The 15797-nt window shown below is 55.5% G+C and overlaps 5 protein-coding genes across 5 annotated transcripts; 3 read left to right on the top strand and 2 right to left on the bottom strand.

Moving 5' to 3' along the window:
- Positions 1-219: 219 nt before the first annotated feature.
- ACO1O0_003221 (Atg4 domain-containing protein) lies at positions 220-1685 on the top strand (the record flags this gene model as incomplete). Its single annotated transcript, XM_083192676.1, has 2 exons — positions 220-796; positions 1078-1685. The coding sequence occupies 2 exons, from the start codon at positions 220-222 to the stop codon at positions 1683-1685; spliced, it is 1185 nt and encodes a 394-aa protein (XP_083051733.1).
- A 295-nt stretch (positions 1686-1980) lies between these two features.
- ACO1O0_003220 (uncharacterized protein) lies at positions 1981-7386 on the bottom strand (the record flags this gene model as incomplete). The annotated part of the gene is made up of 1 exon (XM_083192675.1): positions 1981-7386. One exon carries the CDS (start codon positions 7384-7386, stop codon positions 1981-1983), a length of 5406 nt encoding a protein of 1801 aa, XP_083051732.1.
- Positions 7387-8133: 747 nt separating this feature from the next.
- ACO1O0_003219 (uncharacterized protein) lies at positions 8134-12664 on the bottom strand (the record flags this gene model as incomplete). Its single annotated transcript, XM_083192674.1, has 3 exons — positions 8134-8786; positions 8836-12412; positions 12464-12664. 3 exons carry the CDS (start codon positions 12662-12664, stop codon positions 8134-8136), a joined length of 4431 nt encoding a protein of 1476 aa, XP_083051731.1.
- Positions 12665-12791: 127 nt separating this feature from the next.
- Positions 12792-13843, top strand: RPS11B (40S ribosomal protein uS17; the record flags this gene model as incomplete). The annotated part of the gene is made up of 4 exons (XM_083192673.1): positions 12792-12796; positions 13159-13334; positions 13475-13713; positions 13775-13843. 4 exons carry the CDS (start codon positions 12792-12794, stop codon positions 13841-13843), a joined length of 489 nt encoding a protein of 162 aa, XP_083051730.1.
- Positions 13844-14740: 897 nt separating this feature from the next.
- On the top strand, positions 14741-15716 carry ACO1O0_003217 (uncharacterized protein; the record flags this gene model as incomplete). Its single annotated transcript, XM_083192672.1, has 2 exons — positions 14741-15214; positions 15282-15716. The coding sequence occupies 2 exons, from the start codon at positions 14741-14743 to the stop codon at positions 15714-15716; spliced, it is 909 nt and encodes a 302-aa protein (XP_083051729.1).
- Positions 15717-15797: the final 81 nt, after the last annotated feature.

Here is a 15797-nt window from a genome sequence, read left to right as displayed (position 1 = left end):
ATCGGTGACGCCACCCCGTGACATCCTGTCGCTTTCAGGTCACCTGCCCCCGTCTCATCGCCTCAATAACTCATCTCATCTCTTCCAGCATTCACATATTTTGAGCTCGCGATAGATGTACCCGGCGAATCTCTTTCGATATTTCTCCCCGGTAGTCGGTCAAGTCACCCTGACCCTCATCTTCTAGTGAATGGCGGCACTGGCGCCCTTGTATTCACGATGGAGTGCGACATCTGCCAACGAGGCCACGATACGAAGCGGCTTCCCTTTCTCTGCGCAGTGGATGCCCGCAATCAGGCCTATGAGGGTCGCATAAGACACCTGCAAGTTCTCATTGAGAGCGATGGCCTCCGCAAACAGATTCAAGACTTGCTGGGCGACACGACCGTGCCTACCAGTGATGCTTTGGAGGCTGCTCGCTCGCAACAGGTCCTGACGGAGAATCGCACAACCCAGATCCTCGAGGCTGCTGACAAGCTGAGGGCTGAGATCAAGGCTGCACGGGATGAAATTCAGGCCAGAAAAGCATCACTAGCCCGTCGGAAATCCGATCTCGCCACAGTGTCTGATGGACTCGCAGACCGCAGGACCAGGCAGCAGAAGGAGCTGGAAAAGTCCACGCAGATGCTCAAGTTTCGCTGGTCGCAGAGCGCCGAGGACATGGCCGCAACCAGGTCTTTTCTATGCACCGAAGCTGCTAGCCTCTACGGACTGAAGCGTGTCTTCAACAAAGAGAGCAAGACTCCGGAGTATCATATCGGCAGAGTTCCTGTGGTGGACTTGACGTCAATGAATTGTAGGTCCAGCCTTTCCCCGACGGCCGAATTTGGACCGTGTCTAACCATTGACTGTATCTAGCCTTATCCCCTGAGCTCATTACCACTTCGCTCGGGCATATTTCTCATATTTTGATGCTGGCATCCCATTATCTCGCAATACGCCTCCCTGCAGAGATCACCACTCCTCATCGAGATTACCCTTACCCAACCATACTTCATCTCTCTACCTCGTATAGGCATCGCAAGCTCCCTTTCCCCGGAACCTCGGGTACCACAACGCCAGTTTCCTCAGGACCAGATCCAAACTCACGTCACATCCCACGACCAAGACCCCTTTACATCCACAAGCCGCTTCCGCAGCTCCTGAAGGATGATCCAGCTACGTACTCGTTCTTCCTTGAAGGCGTCACGCTACTGGCTTACAACATTGCCTGGCTTTGTAGCTCCCAGGGGATTGTCATCGGCGATAAGAATGCATTCGACGATGTCTGTCAAATAGGACGGAACCTGTACAGCCTCCTTATCCAGCCGCCCGGCACAGCGGCAAATAAACTTCCCAACAGCAGCTCTAATAGTGACGATGCCTCCCCCAGTCCAACATGGATGGGCCGCTACTCTCACGGTACAATGTACTACTTCCTCGGCGGCGCCGAGGGGACCGAGCTAGTCAAGGCTTTCAAGCTACCGGGTCCCATGAAGCTCGCTGATAAACTTAAGAAAAAGCTCGTCGGAGACGCACCGGCCCCCGACTGGGAGGTCCTAGAGGACGACGCTTGGAAGATTGACGACATACCTACCGAAGACCTGATCGAGTCTCCAAAAACCACTCCTGAAAAGGCAAAGGCCAAGCCTTCAAGTTCGAAAGACAAATCAAGAGGATCTAACGGGTGGACCAAGGTGAGGTGATGGACTGATGGTTTGGGCTGAGGTATTTGTATCTATTTGGTCGCTAAAATCCAATGCCTTGCGGCCGTCAAGGGTCTAAATAACGATCCCCTAACATCACCAAACTTCATATACTCGCCATCTTCTATGCATAGACGGTCCTCCAAACCGCACTTTTCCCATAACGCCATACTCTCGGCTCCGACTGCCATTATCATTCTTCATATATCAGCTGTTCCATCACGTCATTTCCATCTTGCCCCATCATCATCCTCATCATCTCTCGATCCCCGACATTTCAACCTCGTTCATGTCTTCATCTCCTCCTCTGTCTCCTCTCCTCCTCCTCAGCCTCGGCTTGCTTCCTAGCCTCCTCGTTCCGCCTCTGGATCTCCAGCCCATCTTTTGCTGAGATTATTTTCAGGCCCCCAGGGCGTGGCGATGGTTGGGCGGGCGGGAGCCCCATGGCCCGTCGCCTCAAATTCTCCTCGATCACTTCCGGCGATCGCAGCGCCATCTCCCCCTCCGCCGACGCGTTGATCAACCTACGGGCCAAGATTGGGGTAGCAGGCCCAGACCCTCGCCGAACCTGGTGGAAGAGGTTTGAATGGGGACTCTTCTTCTGCGGCGGGCGGCTGGGCGTTCCCATGGAGACACCGCTCATCGGCGTGCCCGCGCTAGACACCGACTCGACTGGGCTGGCGGGCGTTTGCGGGATATCCGAGGTACTGGGATGGGGAGTTGCTGGCGGCAGGTTCGATGATGATTCGCCTGTGGTCATTGCCACGTCCGTCTCCTCCCCAGCGGGAGCTGGGGGCTTTGGAGCGGGCGCAGGTAGCCACAGACCATTAATACAAACCGCGGCCGGCTTGGGTGGCTCCGGGGCCTCTTGGGCCTTAGGTGACTCCTGGGGCTCTTGGGTCTTGGGCCTGAGCAGGGGCTGCTTTTGGGCGTGCTTCTTCTTCTTCTCCTCCTCCGGCCGGTCGTCAGAGTAGATGTCTTCTTCTTCACCGTCATCATTATCATTATCCCCAACTGCCTCCCCGCTAGTGTTACCCCCGCGATAGGGCTTGGACTGCCTGCGAACCAATGCCTCCATGCTTGCGCGCTCCGTTTGGATAGTGGGGCTGGGCCGGACATAGGACTTGTCCTGCATCTTCTTGGGGATAATATTCTCCCTCGCCTTTATCTGGTCAGGCGTGTTCAGTGTGGACTGCTCGAAATTGTCAGGCTTGTCCCCCTCTGCTAGGCTGGCTTCAGTAGTCGTCGTCTCAGTACTCTTCTGCTCGGTGCTCGTCTGCCCAGTGCTAGCCTCCCCAGCGATGCCCTGCTCGGCGGCAGTCTGCTCCATGCTTACCTTCTCCGTGCTGGCCTGCTCCGTGCTCGCTTGCCCAATGCCCGCCATTCCGGTGCTCCGTTGCGCAAACGGTTTTTTTGGCACGAGCTTTTTGCGTGCCTGTATCTCTACCGGGCTGTTCACTTTACCCTTGACCTTCTCAGTTTCCTCCTCCACGGTCTCAGGCCCAGCACTCGTCTGCCCAAAGTTGGACACGGTAGCGCCGCCGCTGAAGGAAAACCGAGCGCTTGGGGCAGTTGGGAACACATTGTAGTTCGGGGGCTTGGGGGGCGTGGGGTTGAACTTGGGAGAGTTAAACAGGACACTATTCTGGTTCAGCGGGTCGGGGTTCAGGAGCTCGCGGGGGATGCTTGTAGGCCTCTCATGGAAGAGGGCTCTGTCCTCCTCGGCCTGTCCCTCGAGCAACGCCGTCTCCAGCTCTGCTTCCAGCTGAGTCTCCCATTCGGTCAGTTCCCTGTCATGTTGGGACAGATTACCAGCGGGGGTTTCCGGGGCTGGAACTGATGGTACAGGGGTGTTGGTTGTCTCCTGGGACGACTCTGCCAGTAGGGCTAGGTCGATTGCTTCCCAGGGCGTTACTGACAGCAAGGCTGGGTTGATTATTTCCGGAACTGGGGCAGAAACTGGGGCAGAAACTGGAGCTGGAGCTGGAGCTGGAGCTGGAGCTGGAGCTGGAGCTGGAGCTGGAGCCGGTTGTTTATGTCCGGGGGCAGTGCGTGGTCTTGCCTGGGTGGGTGTCATGACCGAAGCTGCGGCCGCCTGCTGCTCTTCAGTCAATTCTGGCTCGCAGTCGCCGTTGTCTTCGAGGAAATTAGTCCATGCCTGGCCATGGGGAGGGGTAACGGAATCTGGCTCCTTCTGCTGCGCCTGAGGTACCTCTGGCTGCTGGACGACGCCTCGGTTGTTAGAAGACGGAGTTGAAGCATCTGGCCCCGCTACCAAGGGTTGGATCTCCGTCTCACTCGTCTTGCTCAAGTCACGGGTCTCAGCCAGATGTTGCCTTTCCAGCCCGTTGATCAAGTTATCGATCTCGTCGTCGTTCATCTCGAAGATGTCCTTTTGCTTGGTCGGTGGCGGTGCAGGCTTCTGAGGCGTGGGACTGGGCATCTCAGCACGGCCGAGAAGAGCGGCAGATATAGGGCTCAGTGGAGGGCTGCTCTGCACAGAGGAATCTGTGCGCGCCCCTTCCCTAGGCATGTTATCCATGGGTATGTATCCCTTGGAAACGTCTTCCTTAAGCTTTGGTTGGGGCATGTTGCCCATCTCTACATCCTCACTTTCCCCTCCCTGAGCCTCTATCAGAGCTCTATGCGGTCCAAAGACATCTGGCTGAGGCCCATATGGGCCAAAGATATCTGTCTGCTGAGCCCTATGGGGGACTCCTTGGACATTTGAAAGAAGTTCATGAAGGCCTCCCTGAGCATCTGGCTGGGGTCCATGAGGCCCCAAGGCATCTGTCTGCTGAGCGCTATGGGGAAGCCCTTGAACGCCCGGTTGAGCCTCAAAAGCCTCCCTCTGGGCCTCCAGTAGAGCTTTGTGGTGCTCAAAGACATCTGGCTGAGGTCCATAAGGACCAAAGACATTTTCCTGCTGAGCCCCATAGGTGGGAACTTGCTGGACATCCTGCTGAGCCCCATAGGAGGGACCTTGGTGAGAATTCCACTGAGCTCCATAGGAGGGACCTTGCTGGGCATCCTGCTGAGAATCATGGTAGAGGACTTCCTGGATATGTTGCTGAGCCCTATAGTGGCCTCCCTGGGCATCTGGATGTTGAGCATGAAGGGCCCCATCTCGGACACTTGTCTGATGGCCATAAGCCCCAAAGACACCTCCTGGAGCTGCCTCCCGAGGCTGGTTGTGCTCCAGGTTTGACGACAAGCCCATGGCCCCCAGACGATTCGCCATCTCCGCCACGGGATCGACGGGCTCTTGGGGCCAAGGATGAGTTCGATTCCACTCGACGATGGCTGAGAGGTCGACGTCCTCAAAATTACTCTGTGCTTGCTGGCCTTGGCCGCTCGGCCCGACCTCTGGTCCACCGGTCATTTCTACATCCAAGTCCTCCCATGTCTGTGGAGAGGCAACCTCAACAGCGGGCTGTTGTGCAGGCACATGATACTCATTATCGACGTCCATGATGATATCCGAGTCGCGATCTTTCTCTCTTTCCATGACAACCGTCTCCTCGGGCTCAGTGTTGGGTGACGCGGGACGCTTCCCCTTTTTCATAGGACTCGTGCCCTTCATATGGACATCGGAGCCTGAGTATTGAGTTGCGATGCTCACCCGTCGCTGGTCGAATATCACCATCCGGAGTTTGGAGTCTTGGTCTTCCTCACGCTGTGCAGTTCGTCCCTGGACCGGGGAAGGGGGAGGAGGAGCGACCGCCGTGCCCGAATCACTATCAGGGGGCGAAGGCTTGCTCTTCTTGTCGCTGGGGGGCGACGAGGGCTTTTCAGCTGGGCTCCGAGTGCGCTTTTCAGGGGCCCACATGGTGATGGTTGCTGACGATGGGGTTGAGATCCTGCTGGCTCTCTTAGGCGTGCGAATAATCCTCCCTTGCTTCGGGGTTAGGGGGATATCCAGCTCTTTGGCTCCATCTGCGTCCCCTTCCACGTTTTCAGAAGCGGGGGCCTTCTTTTCATTTCCAAAGACCCGAGCAGTATCAAGGCTGGGCTCGGCGGAGATCTTCAGGTTAGCAAAGATGTCTTTCCTAGCGGTCGAGGCCTTGTCTCCTCCAACGAAATCCTTGGCCACGTCCTCGAGAGCGACTTTCTTTTGGTCGAGGAGCTGAGGAACATGAGGAAGAGGCTTGACGAAGCTTTTTGGGCTGGCCCTGTCGTTACGTCTCCTGACGGCAGGATGTGGTTCCTTACGCGAGCCTCCGGTGAAAGGCCTGCTCATGCGGGTTCGTTTATCTTTGTCATCCTGTGCCTTTGTCTTAAGAGTAGGGGAATAGCTCGTGATACTGGAACTCGGGCGAGTGACCTGAGGAGGCAACTTGTCCGTGAGATCAAGCTTTTGCTTGCCCTTGATATCAGGTTTAGGAGCATCGTCCCCAACCTTGGTAAAGTCAATAACTGCAGAGTACTTACCCTCGGGCTTGGAGGTGTCATCTGGTGTCTTGGCTGGTTTCTCCTTTTTCTCCTCCTTCTTAGGCTGAGGATCTGTCTTCGCAGTGCTGCTCTTGAGCCTAAACTTCTCGGGAGGTTGTAGAACTGCCTCCACCTTATGGACAGCGTCGGGTTTACTCAGCTTCTCAACAGCCTTTTCCTGCTTCTTAAGCTGCAACACAGGCTTCGACGCTGCCTCCGCGTCCTTGGCGGGTTCAGGATTAACAGGGGTTTTCGGGACGGGCTCTGCCTGCGCGGTGGCATTATCCTCGACTGGGGGCTTTGATGAGCCCTGCTTCAGGGCCTCAGCGCCAGCATTGTCCCGCGGTAGGGGCTCCGGTTCTGGCTTGGGATTGGTCTTTGCCCTCAAAGAGGCCTTCAAGGATGCCCTCTTCTGCGCACGTTCAATGAGGGGTTCCTGGTTAGTCTTACGAGGCCCAACAAAGACGTCGTCGCTTTCAGGAGGACTCTCGGGCTGAGTCTTGCGTGGGATACGGCGGACAGTGGGAGGAGTGGTTTGCTCCGCCATCCGACGCTGACGTTCTTCTTCATTCCCCTTCATCATTTTAAGGAGAGCTTCATCGGGCGAGAAGCCGTTTTTTGTTTCCGGAAGCCTATATAGATGCCCTGTTGCCGACCTTGGAGGAGTACTCGGCTTGAACAAGTTCAAGGTCTTCTTGGCCTCCTCTGGCTTTGCAGGAACCTTATACTGATCATCCGCCTCTGAGTCCGGAGCATCCTTGGTCTGACCACCTGCCTCTGGCTTCACAGCAGTGTTGTTGTGGCCATCCGTCTTAGGCTTCGCGGTAACCTTGGCCGGGTCCTCCTTGGGTTTATCATCCACATACTTTCGGGATATTTCCTGCAGGCACCTGGCCAGAAGATTGCTCGCGAATCCAATGCCCCGGGAGGCCAGGGACACGGCCGAGATGACATCCCAGCTGGAAATGAGCATGATGGGCAGCGCCATGAAGAACCACACGCGGAAAAAGTCTTGTACAGCGTCGAATTCGTCGCCTCCGCCAGGAGAGTGGCCCTCGCCGCTATGTTTCCAAAACTTCCCAACGAAGAAGACAGACGGCCAGGCGTAGCTTCGGGCGACGCGGGTCCTGGAGACTCGCCTCGGTAGGATGAGCCCCCAGACAGCCACCATGAGGAGCTGCGCCCACTGGGGTGCCTCCCAGATAATCCAGACGCCTACATGGTAGGAGAAGATGAGGCAGAGGCCGAGTGTGTCCAATGCTGGGTGCATTTTGCGAGATATCGAGCAGGTGTTGTTGCTTGTGAGTGAGTTTGATGCCTAGTCGAGATAGAAGTAGAAAGGGGGGACCTAATGGTGGGGGTTCGAATATAGTTCCAGGATCAAGTTCCTTCCCTGGGCTTTCTGACTTGCTGATTGTCTTGAAAAAACTGAAAAGGTGATGATATATTCGTGATGAGCTGAAGGTGTAGTGGTGGTGAGATTGGTGATGATGGCTAAGAAAGCAAACGATGTGGCAAACTGCCAATGCAAATCGAAATCGCTATGTGTAACAGTTAAGGAAAATGATGATAGTCGAGATTGTGTGGAAAGCAAACACAAACTTGGGAACTGGGAGTGTCGAGATGTTCTATATGTCTTCGCAAGAGAACGTGTTCTCGATCTAATCTGAAGTCCAACCGACTCCAACTGAGAGGACAAAGAGATACAGCAAGTGACACCAAACAATAAACAATAAGAAGCATTATCTGCTACTGATTTTCAGTGGAAAACAAAGCGAACACTGAATGCAACAAAGAGGCGCCTCAGCAACTTCATTGACACAACAGAAACCGAGTTGTTTCAAGCAGTTGGACATGCCAATTGATATTGAAGGAAGAAGATGAGAGCAGGCCAAACTCCCCTAAGCTGCATGTAATTGCCAGTTCGCCCAACGCCGATGCCAAAATCACACCATGTGTCCAGTAGAGCCCCTCATCATTCGTAACTACTACAGCTGCCAGCAGTAGACCAACCCCTTCACTTCCGACCCCTTGCAATGAGCCTCCCCTTCAGCTCCACTACAATATCACTCCAGTCCTCCTCGCTGGCGCCGACCGTCTCTCCCATTCTTGTAGCTAGGAACTCGCCTACCTTGGCCACATTGAAATGCTCCCCGTAGACCACCCGGGCCTGCGGCGTGATGTCAAAGTCAACGCCGTCCGATCCGCTGCGTCCAACAAGGTTCAGCGTAATTTCTACCCTTGTCTCGAGAGGAACCAGCATAATAGAGCTTGTCACTGCAACGCTCGAGTCCGACGTCTTTGTCACCGTTGTCGGGAAACTAATGTTGATGCGGTGGATGCGCGATGAGATGAGCCTCGCCTTGTCCCAGCCAGCCCCAACAAGGCGCAGCAGCTCAGAAACAGGTGTTTTGTTCTGCGGCAGGGCCCGAATTTGGTCCCTGATGCACTGAAGGAAAAACTCCTTTTCGGCTGTCTTGGGCAAGCCACCAGTGGCATCTTTGTTGTCGGCAATGTACCAGAGGTCAATGCGCGAGCTTGGCTGCCCGGGCTGGAATGAGGCAATGTCAAAGACTAGCTCAACCTCGCGCTTGTAAGTCATTGACAGGGTTGTGCCCGATATTCCTGTGACGCCCCAGCCATGCTCACGTTCAATGGCATCGACTCGAGCTAAGTCTTGTTAGCGACGGTAATTACAACTGAAGATAAAGTGTCTTACCCTTGATAGCACTTATCTCGGCGCTCGTCCATCCCCGGCACTCCTCTCTAGTCTTTTCTGACTCCCGAATATCCGCAAGGCAGGTTTGCTTCTTTGTCGACAAATCCTCCACGTCGGCCTCGGCCTCCTCAAATTCCCGGTGCAGCTCGGCTATGAGCTCCTTCTTGCGAGTAATGTCCGACCCCAAGCTAGCCAGCTCATCTCGAGCAGATCGAAGCTTGGCTGGATCCGAGTCGGCCAGTTCTCGCGCTGCTTCCTCCAGGTTGCTGCTCTGCTCCAGCAGCGCATCATAGCGTGCTACGACGTCTGGCATGATAGAGGCCAGTAGCTCCTCTTGTTCTTGCAAAAGTTGCTCGTCGCTGTCCATGCCTTCCGAAATCCGGATCAGGCCTTCTTTCAGTCCGTCCTGGAGCTTCATCCTCCACTCGTACCACATCGCCTTGCTGAGCAGGCGGGCGTGAGTCTTGACATTCTTGAATTGGTTATCCATCAATGCCTTCACGTCCGGGGTAGCAGACATGTATTCCCGGAAAAGCGGTGGGTTCTCCTCGAAAGTGTCGGTCTCAATCTCCTTAACAATTCGCCGCCCTTCGGAGATGTACTTCTTCAACTCTCGGCACGAGTGCTGATACAACTCCAGAGTAGGTACCGTGCAAGCGCCTGCGACAACGCAACGTTCAAGAGAAATGTCCTCGTCGTCGTCGACCAAAGTTCCGTCTTTGAACATGCTTGGAGCTGCGGTGTGTCGCCGCTTAGTTGTCGTGAGTTCCATGAACCGGATGGACGTCATATTGAGGAAGTCCTGGAGGTGAATCTGGCCGTCTTCGGCTTCCCGCTCGAGCTGGGCTGCGTCTTTCACCGGAGACTCACGCAGGTTGACCTCTCGAGTTGTTGGATCATCGTCAACATCCCTGAAGCGTAGTCGGTGTTTGGGCGTCTCGTGCTGTCCGTTTTTAGAAGGGGACGTGAGTGTAGGAGTGATGGCCCTCCCAGAGTGCTCAAGACTGGGTGTGGATCTCATGAGGTGCCCAGTCGTCTCCGACTTGGATGGAGGATTCCGTAGCCTGACATTCTTGACGGGGCTACCTTGGTGCCCTTTAAGCCTCTTCACACCGTCCTGCTCTTCATCGTCTTCCTCCTCGCTATCCAGCTCAGCAGGCCGCTTCCCGAGAAGCCCATTGGCGCTTCCTACATGGAGGCTCTTCCGGCCCTTGAGCGGGTTGCGCGTCGGACTCAGACTGTCAATCATCTCCCGGAGGTTGAAGGTGGCATCCCTATCCTCATGTGACCCGTTGGTTTCACGTTCAAGTATTGCCCGGTTATTCTCCTTGTCCTCTTCGCGCCGACGATCCCGGTCAACTTCTTCAGACATGACCTTTGGGTCTTGGAATGCCACCACCCGCCGACTGGGCACGAAATCGGTAGCAACATCTCCAAGAGATCCGCGCCGTTCAAAAAGTGCGGCGACCCTTGGTGACCCTAGCCCACTACGGTCCACCCCAACGCCGCTGAGCTTGCGCTGAGGAGTCAAAACAGCCGGTGGCGTTCTGGCATCCTTCTCCGGACCGCTATTGAACACAGAAGAGCGCCTCTTTGTGCTTTTCGTTGGTGATGGAGTCGCAGGTTTGGCCCTGGAAGAGGGGGGTTTCTCTGGCGATGCGGATCTAGAGGCTGACCTCGTTGCTGATCGCGTCATCGGCCTCTGCGTAGACTGGGGAGCACCTCTCTCGGCAGCTGCAGAGTTGGACCGAGGCGTGACTGGTTTAGTTGGCGATGGCGTCCGGGAATCCGGTCTAGCTTCTCGGGCTGCAGTGGAAGGGCGGCCAACACTGCGACGAAGACCCTTCCCCTGCGTCGCCGGTTTAGCTGGCGAAGGCGTCCGAAGATCCGGTGTTGGTTCCCGGGCAGCAGTTGAGGGAGGACCGGCGCTGCGGCGCAGACTATTTCCCTGGAAGGCCAATAGCTCAGGGTCTTCATTCTCGGAGGACGCATTCGGCCCCACGGATTTCGATAGGGACGGTCGCCGCTTGGGTGATCCTTGAGAAACAGCCGCTTCGATGGCCTTCTTTGGGCTATTTGGCTGGTCCCCTTCCTCCACCATGATCCTCTTGCCAAGATTCCGCATAGGAGCAGCTCCCCCATCGTTGTTGTTGCCGATGATGCCTCCAATTGCTGTTGTCATGTCCATACCCATGGTCGCATCATCATGCCCGTCATTGGCATCATCAGATCTTATCATGATGCGTCCAATACTGGTCGTCATATCCATGGTCGCATCGTCGTTGTCGCCACTCTGGGGTAAGGTCCTGCGGCGGCCTGGGCCAACGCTCTGGCGTTTTTTCTTTCCAAGAACACCACCCAGGACAGTAGTAAGCTCCATCGACATATCTTCGTTAACGTCGTTGTCAGATCCAAAATCATCATCGTCGTGGGTTGAACGAATGCCACCAATAGCGGTTGTAAGCTCCATCGTGGCCTCATCCATCGGGGTCTCGTCTTCGCCTTCGGATGGCTGGGGGCTTTTCTGGGCGCCCTGGTGACCAAGGATGCCTCCAAAAGCGCGCGTGACTTCCATGGACATGTCCTCATCGTAATTCTTCTCTGGAGATTCCCCGGCGTTGGGCTTTAGAATTCCACCAAAAGCGCCGGTAATGTCCATGTCCATGTTTGTACCGTCATCGCTCTGCCCAGACTGGAACCCAGTCTGATGGGATGCCTCAGATGCCTCTGTCTGAGCGCCTCTATTCTGCTGGTTTCCCTTTTTGATCCATCCGAAAGAGGGAATGACCTCCTCGTCCTCTCCAAATTCTTCATCATCCTCCTCTTCCTCCTCTGCAAAATTATGTGTCCCAGCTCTTTGAGCCGCGAGGCGGAGCACTTCATCCAGGGAGGATGACCCTTCAGCCGTATCGTCAGACCGATCAGAGCCAACAGAGGTCCCAGTAACTTCCTCCGTCATAACGCTCATCATGGTCCCATCATCGGAGTCACTGCTAGATGCCTCTTCCTCGTCGGTGGCAATCTCCTCTACCGCATCTGCCGGTTCAGAGTCGGAGCTGTAAATGATTGAAGTCCCGGTGTCGTCATCTCGGGCGTGGAAGTTCACGGGAGGAAGCTGCTTATTCCGGTAAAAATCTTCCGGGGACTCTGATGCAGCGTCACGTTCTTGGGTCGTGGATTCGTGGTCATGGGGGGTAGCATTATTCGCAGCAGACTTGCTCGCAGAGGAGGAGGCGCGTCTCGAGCGCTCGGTTGAGGCCGTTGAATCTGGGTTGTATTCGACCTCGTGGAAAGTGTGCAGCGTAGCCTCGGCGGCGAAGGACACTCGGCGGTTGGCGAGCGATTTGCGCCGCGCATCTCGTCTTTCTCGCTCCTCGCGCTCTCGCGCTGCTGCTTGCTGCTCCTCCTCCGTGCGCAAAGCAATTTTTGACCCATTTAAATCGTCATGGCTAGACGTAGAGTTGCTCCTTATCGGTTCCGTAGGCGATTTTTTCTTCTTCAACGGTGGAATCTCCGGTAGCGCAGAGACTGTCGGCTTGAGAATCGACCGTGGAAGTTTTGTCGTCACTGCCAGAGACTGTCAAGAGGTCAGCAGCGTGGCATGCAGGTTGTGCACGGCGTGACATACCGCGCGCCTATTTCCGCTACCCTGCCTAAGGGCATCCAATCCACCAGGACCCAAACTCTTGCTCCTTGATGCCTTGCTTGCAGCACCCAGGTCAACTGTCGCATTTTCCTTGTCGGCTGCTTTGCGTGCATCACTATACGAACCGATCGATTTTCTGATGCGCCGTGTAGCCGGCATCGTAGTCTCGCCCGGAGGAGACATATTGGCCGGCCTTGTCGCAAAGTGACATTGAAGTGTTCAGGTAGGTTGTTGGAGGTGCGGGCGCGAGGTGTTGAAGATGGGGACCGCGTAGCCGCGTTTGTTTACTTTCCCTTCTCGTCATGGTGGGATGAGGTACGTACCCCCTAGCTTGGCAACCTGAGAAAGTCTAATACCGAAGCTCCAAGAGATGGGCCGTGCACAAAAAGCTTAGTCATTTTGTCAACCCATGGATCATCACGTGAGATGCAAACCCACCCTCTCACCACCAGCCAATCCAATTTTTGCAAGCCCTAAGGTAGGAAAAGTCCACGCAAATTTTGGTGCGTGGTGGATGCCCTACCTGCGCAAAACAACCCTTCCGATCTCAACTCCCGCCTCGCCAACTCCCCACGACACGCCCTTCTCTTGCCAGGCAAAGGATCATTCAAGATGTCAGTCCACACGAATACGCGACGCCCAATTGTTGAGAATGTCAATTACTGACTCCCTCGTAGGGCGACCGAGTTGACCGTCCAGTCGGAGCGCGCTTTCCAGAAGCAGCCTCACATCTTCCAGAACTCCAAGAGCAAGGCGAAGAGCACCCGTCCGGGCAAGGGTGGCCGCAGATGGTACAAGGACGTCGGTCTTGGGTTCCGTACCCCCAAGACCGCCATTGAGGGCAGCTACATCGGTACGTGTGATCACTGTTGGACCTTGGCGGTCGCAAGAGAATGGACCACGAGACTATGGGAAGTTTGGGAAGCGATGCAGAGAGGACACGCCAAGGGACATTGAGATGGACATGGATGGAAGCGCTGACACCCCGTCTAGACAAGAAGTGCCCCTTCACCGGCCTCGTCTCGATCCGCGGCCGTATCCTGACCGGCACCGTCGTTTCCACCAAGATGCACCGTACCGCCATCATCCGCCGAGAGTACCTCCACTTCATCCCCAAGTACTCCCGTTACGAGAAGCGCCACAAGAACCTCGCCGTCCACGTTTCCCCCGCTTTCCGTGTTGAGGAGGGTGACCAGGTCACTGTTGGCCAGTGCCGTCCCCTCAGCAAGACTGTACGTACCAGGCACACACCAGTGATGTGGGGGGGAGAATATGGCTAACATGCGCAAATAGGTTCGCTTCAACGTTCTGCGCGTGCTGCCCCGAACTGGCAAGACGGTCAAGAAGTTCAGCAAGTTCTAAATCAGTGGGCTCTCTTCTGGCATTTTTGGCGTGATAAACAACAGGGGGGAATCGGACAATCCCCACTGGAGGGTCGGGCACCGGATGCTGTTTTTCAATGATTGTGCTATAATGCAATCGCGAATAAAAGATTCATGACGACAGTGCCTACGGCGTCCAATACGAACTCTGAACTTTCGACAACAAATGTCTGTCCTTCATGTGCTAGCTCAACGAACTACGACTACAGAGGGGATGGAGTTCCAGTGTTATATCCGGGCATTGAAACCCAAGGACATGACTCTCCGTTGACGTTCCACGTTCACATGTGAAGAGTCGCTGTGTAATCCATCGAATCCGCTTATCCAGTCTACTCAGATGAACCCTTGCTGTCTTCCATGTTTACTCCTCGGCAAATTCAACGAACAGCCTAGACCCCACCATAGGAAAAATAAGAAGCATACTTCGCACACCGTAGTCCTAGTAGTAGTCAATTCAATGTTATTCAGCCAAGTGCTGTGCAGTTATATCACATGAAAGGCCCAGATCTTGGCAACGAGTTCAACGGGCGGAAGAGACATGGCATAGCTAGTAGAATTTATGCCAAACTATCCCTAGTATCAAATTACTCTTCAACATTGATATAAAACAGCTTAGAGAGAAATTGTGGTCATTAGAATAATCACAGTTCTGCGCCAGGCATAGCTCATAGATACAGGGTAGGATATGGCTTTAAAAAAAAATCCAGCCTCAAATGTGGAGGGGCTTTGAAGCAGACCCAGCGGAATCTGCAGGGACCCCTGCAACTGATTGGCGTGGCGCGGAATTCTCGAGCTCCCAGCATTCGACTCTTTTGCGACCTTGGCTTCAACGCATTCCTCCGCCAGACTCGACCCCAATCCACCCAAAACCACAGTCATGGGCTGGTGGCCTTCAATATTCGGCGGGGACAAATCCGCCGACCCGCTGCAGCAGCTCGACCCCAAACTCCGCGAGTTCCTCGAGAAGGAATCCCCCGTCAAGCACCAGCACAGCGCAGCGACCGAGCCCACGTCGAAAGATGGCGCGGCAGCCTCATCGTCGCGAGGGCCCGGGGAGACGCCGGTTCCCAAGCAGAGCCTGTACCAGGACGGGCGGTACGCGCACCTGTGGAAGAACTACCGCCCGCAGGCCGAGGTGGAGGCCGAGGCCATGACGGACCATGACAAGCTGATGGGGGTGCTGGAGGGCTACCAGGAGCGCAAGGCGCAGATCACCAAGGTGGCCATGGAGAATTGCGCAGAGGCGCAGGAGGAGTGGATCAACTGCATGAAGCACGGCAAGTGGGAGGACCAGCTACAAATGTGCCGGCACCAGGTCCGGCGGTTCGAGAAGTGCTACACGATGCAATCTGTAAGATGAGACCCTGAAGAGTACTTGCCGGCAGATTGGAGGGAGGCTGATGATCGAATCTTTGCAGCGTTTCTTGCGAGCATTGGGCTACGGCTCCGTCATGGGCCGCTCACCAGAGATCGACGACGACATCCAGATGCACGCCGACGCCCTCTACCAGCGCCTGCTGCGGCACGAAGAAGCCGTCGAGAAGGCCAAGGAGCAGGGGACGCCCGTGCCCGCCTTCGACCCGTCCATCCCACGCGTCAGCAAGGGGACGGTCCAGCCGTCCGAGGAGGTGCAGCAGCAGTGGAAGGAGAAGCTGGACGAGCTGCCCGAGTCGGAGCGCGCGGCGGAGGAGGCGGCGCTGCGGGCCGACCTGCAAACCAAGTCGGACGTGGCCAAGAGCATGAGGGAGTTCTACGAGGCCAAGTGGAAGAAGAAGAAGACGGACGATGACCCCAACGCCAGCCAGGAAAAGACGGTTGGGGAGAGTTTGGTCTCGTTGCTCACAGGGCGGTAGGGTATCATCAACCCAACGCAAAAGAAGAGGAAAGGGGGGGGGGGTTTAATTCCCAGGGGGAAATGTATGAATCACCTTATA

Source organism: Amphichorda felina, assembly GCF_050947745.1.
Source record: "Amphichorda felina strain 45539 chromosome Unknown scaffold_3, whole genome shotgun sequence".
Taxonomy (NCBI): Eukaryota; Fungi; Ascomycota; class Sordariomycetes; order Hypocreales; family Bionectriaceae; genus Amphichorda; species Amphichorda felina.
Note: the sequence above shows the minus strand (reverse complement) of the source record. Positions and strands in the feature narration are given on the sequence as shown.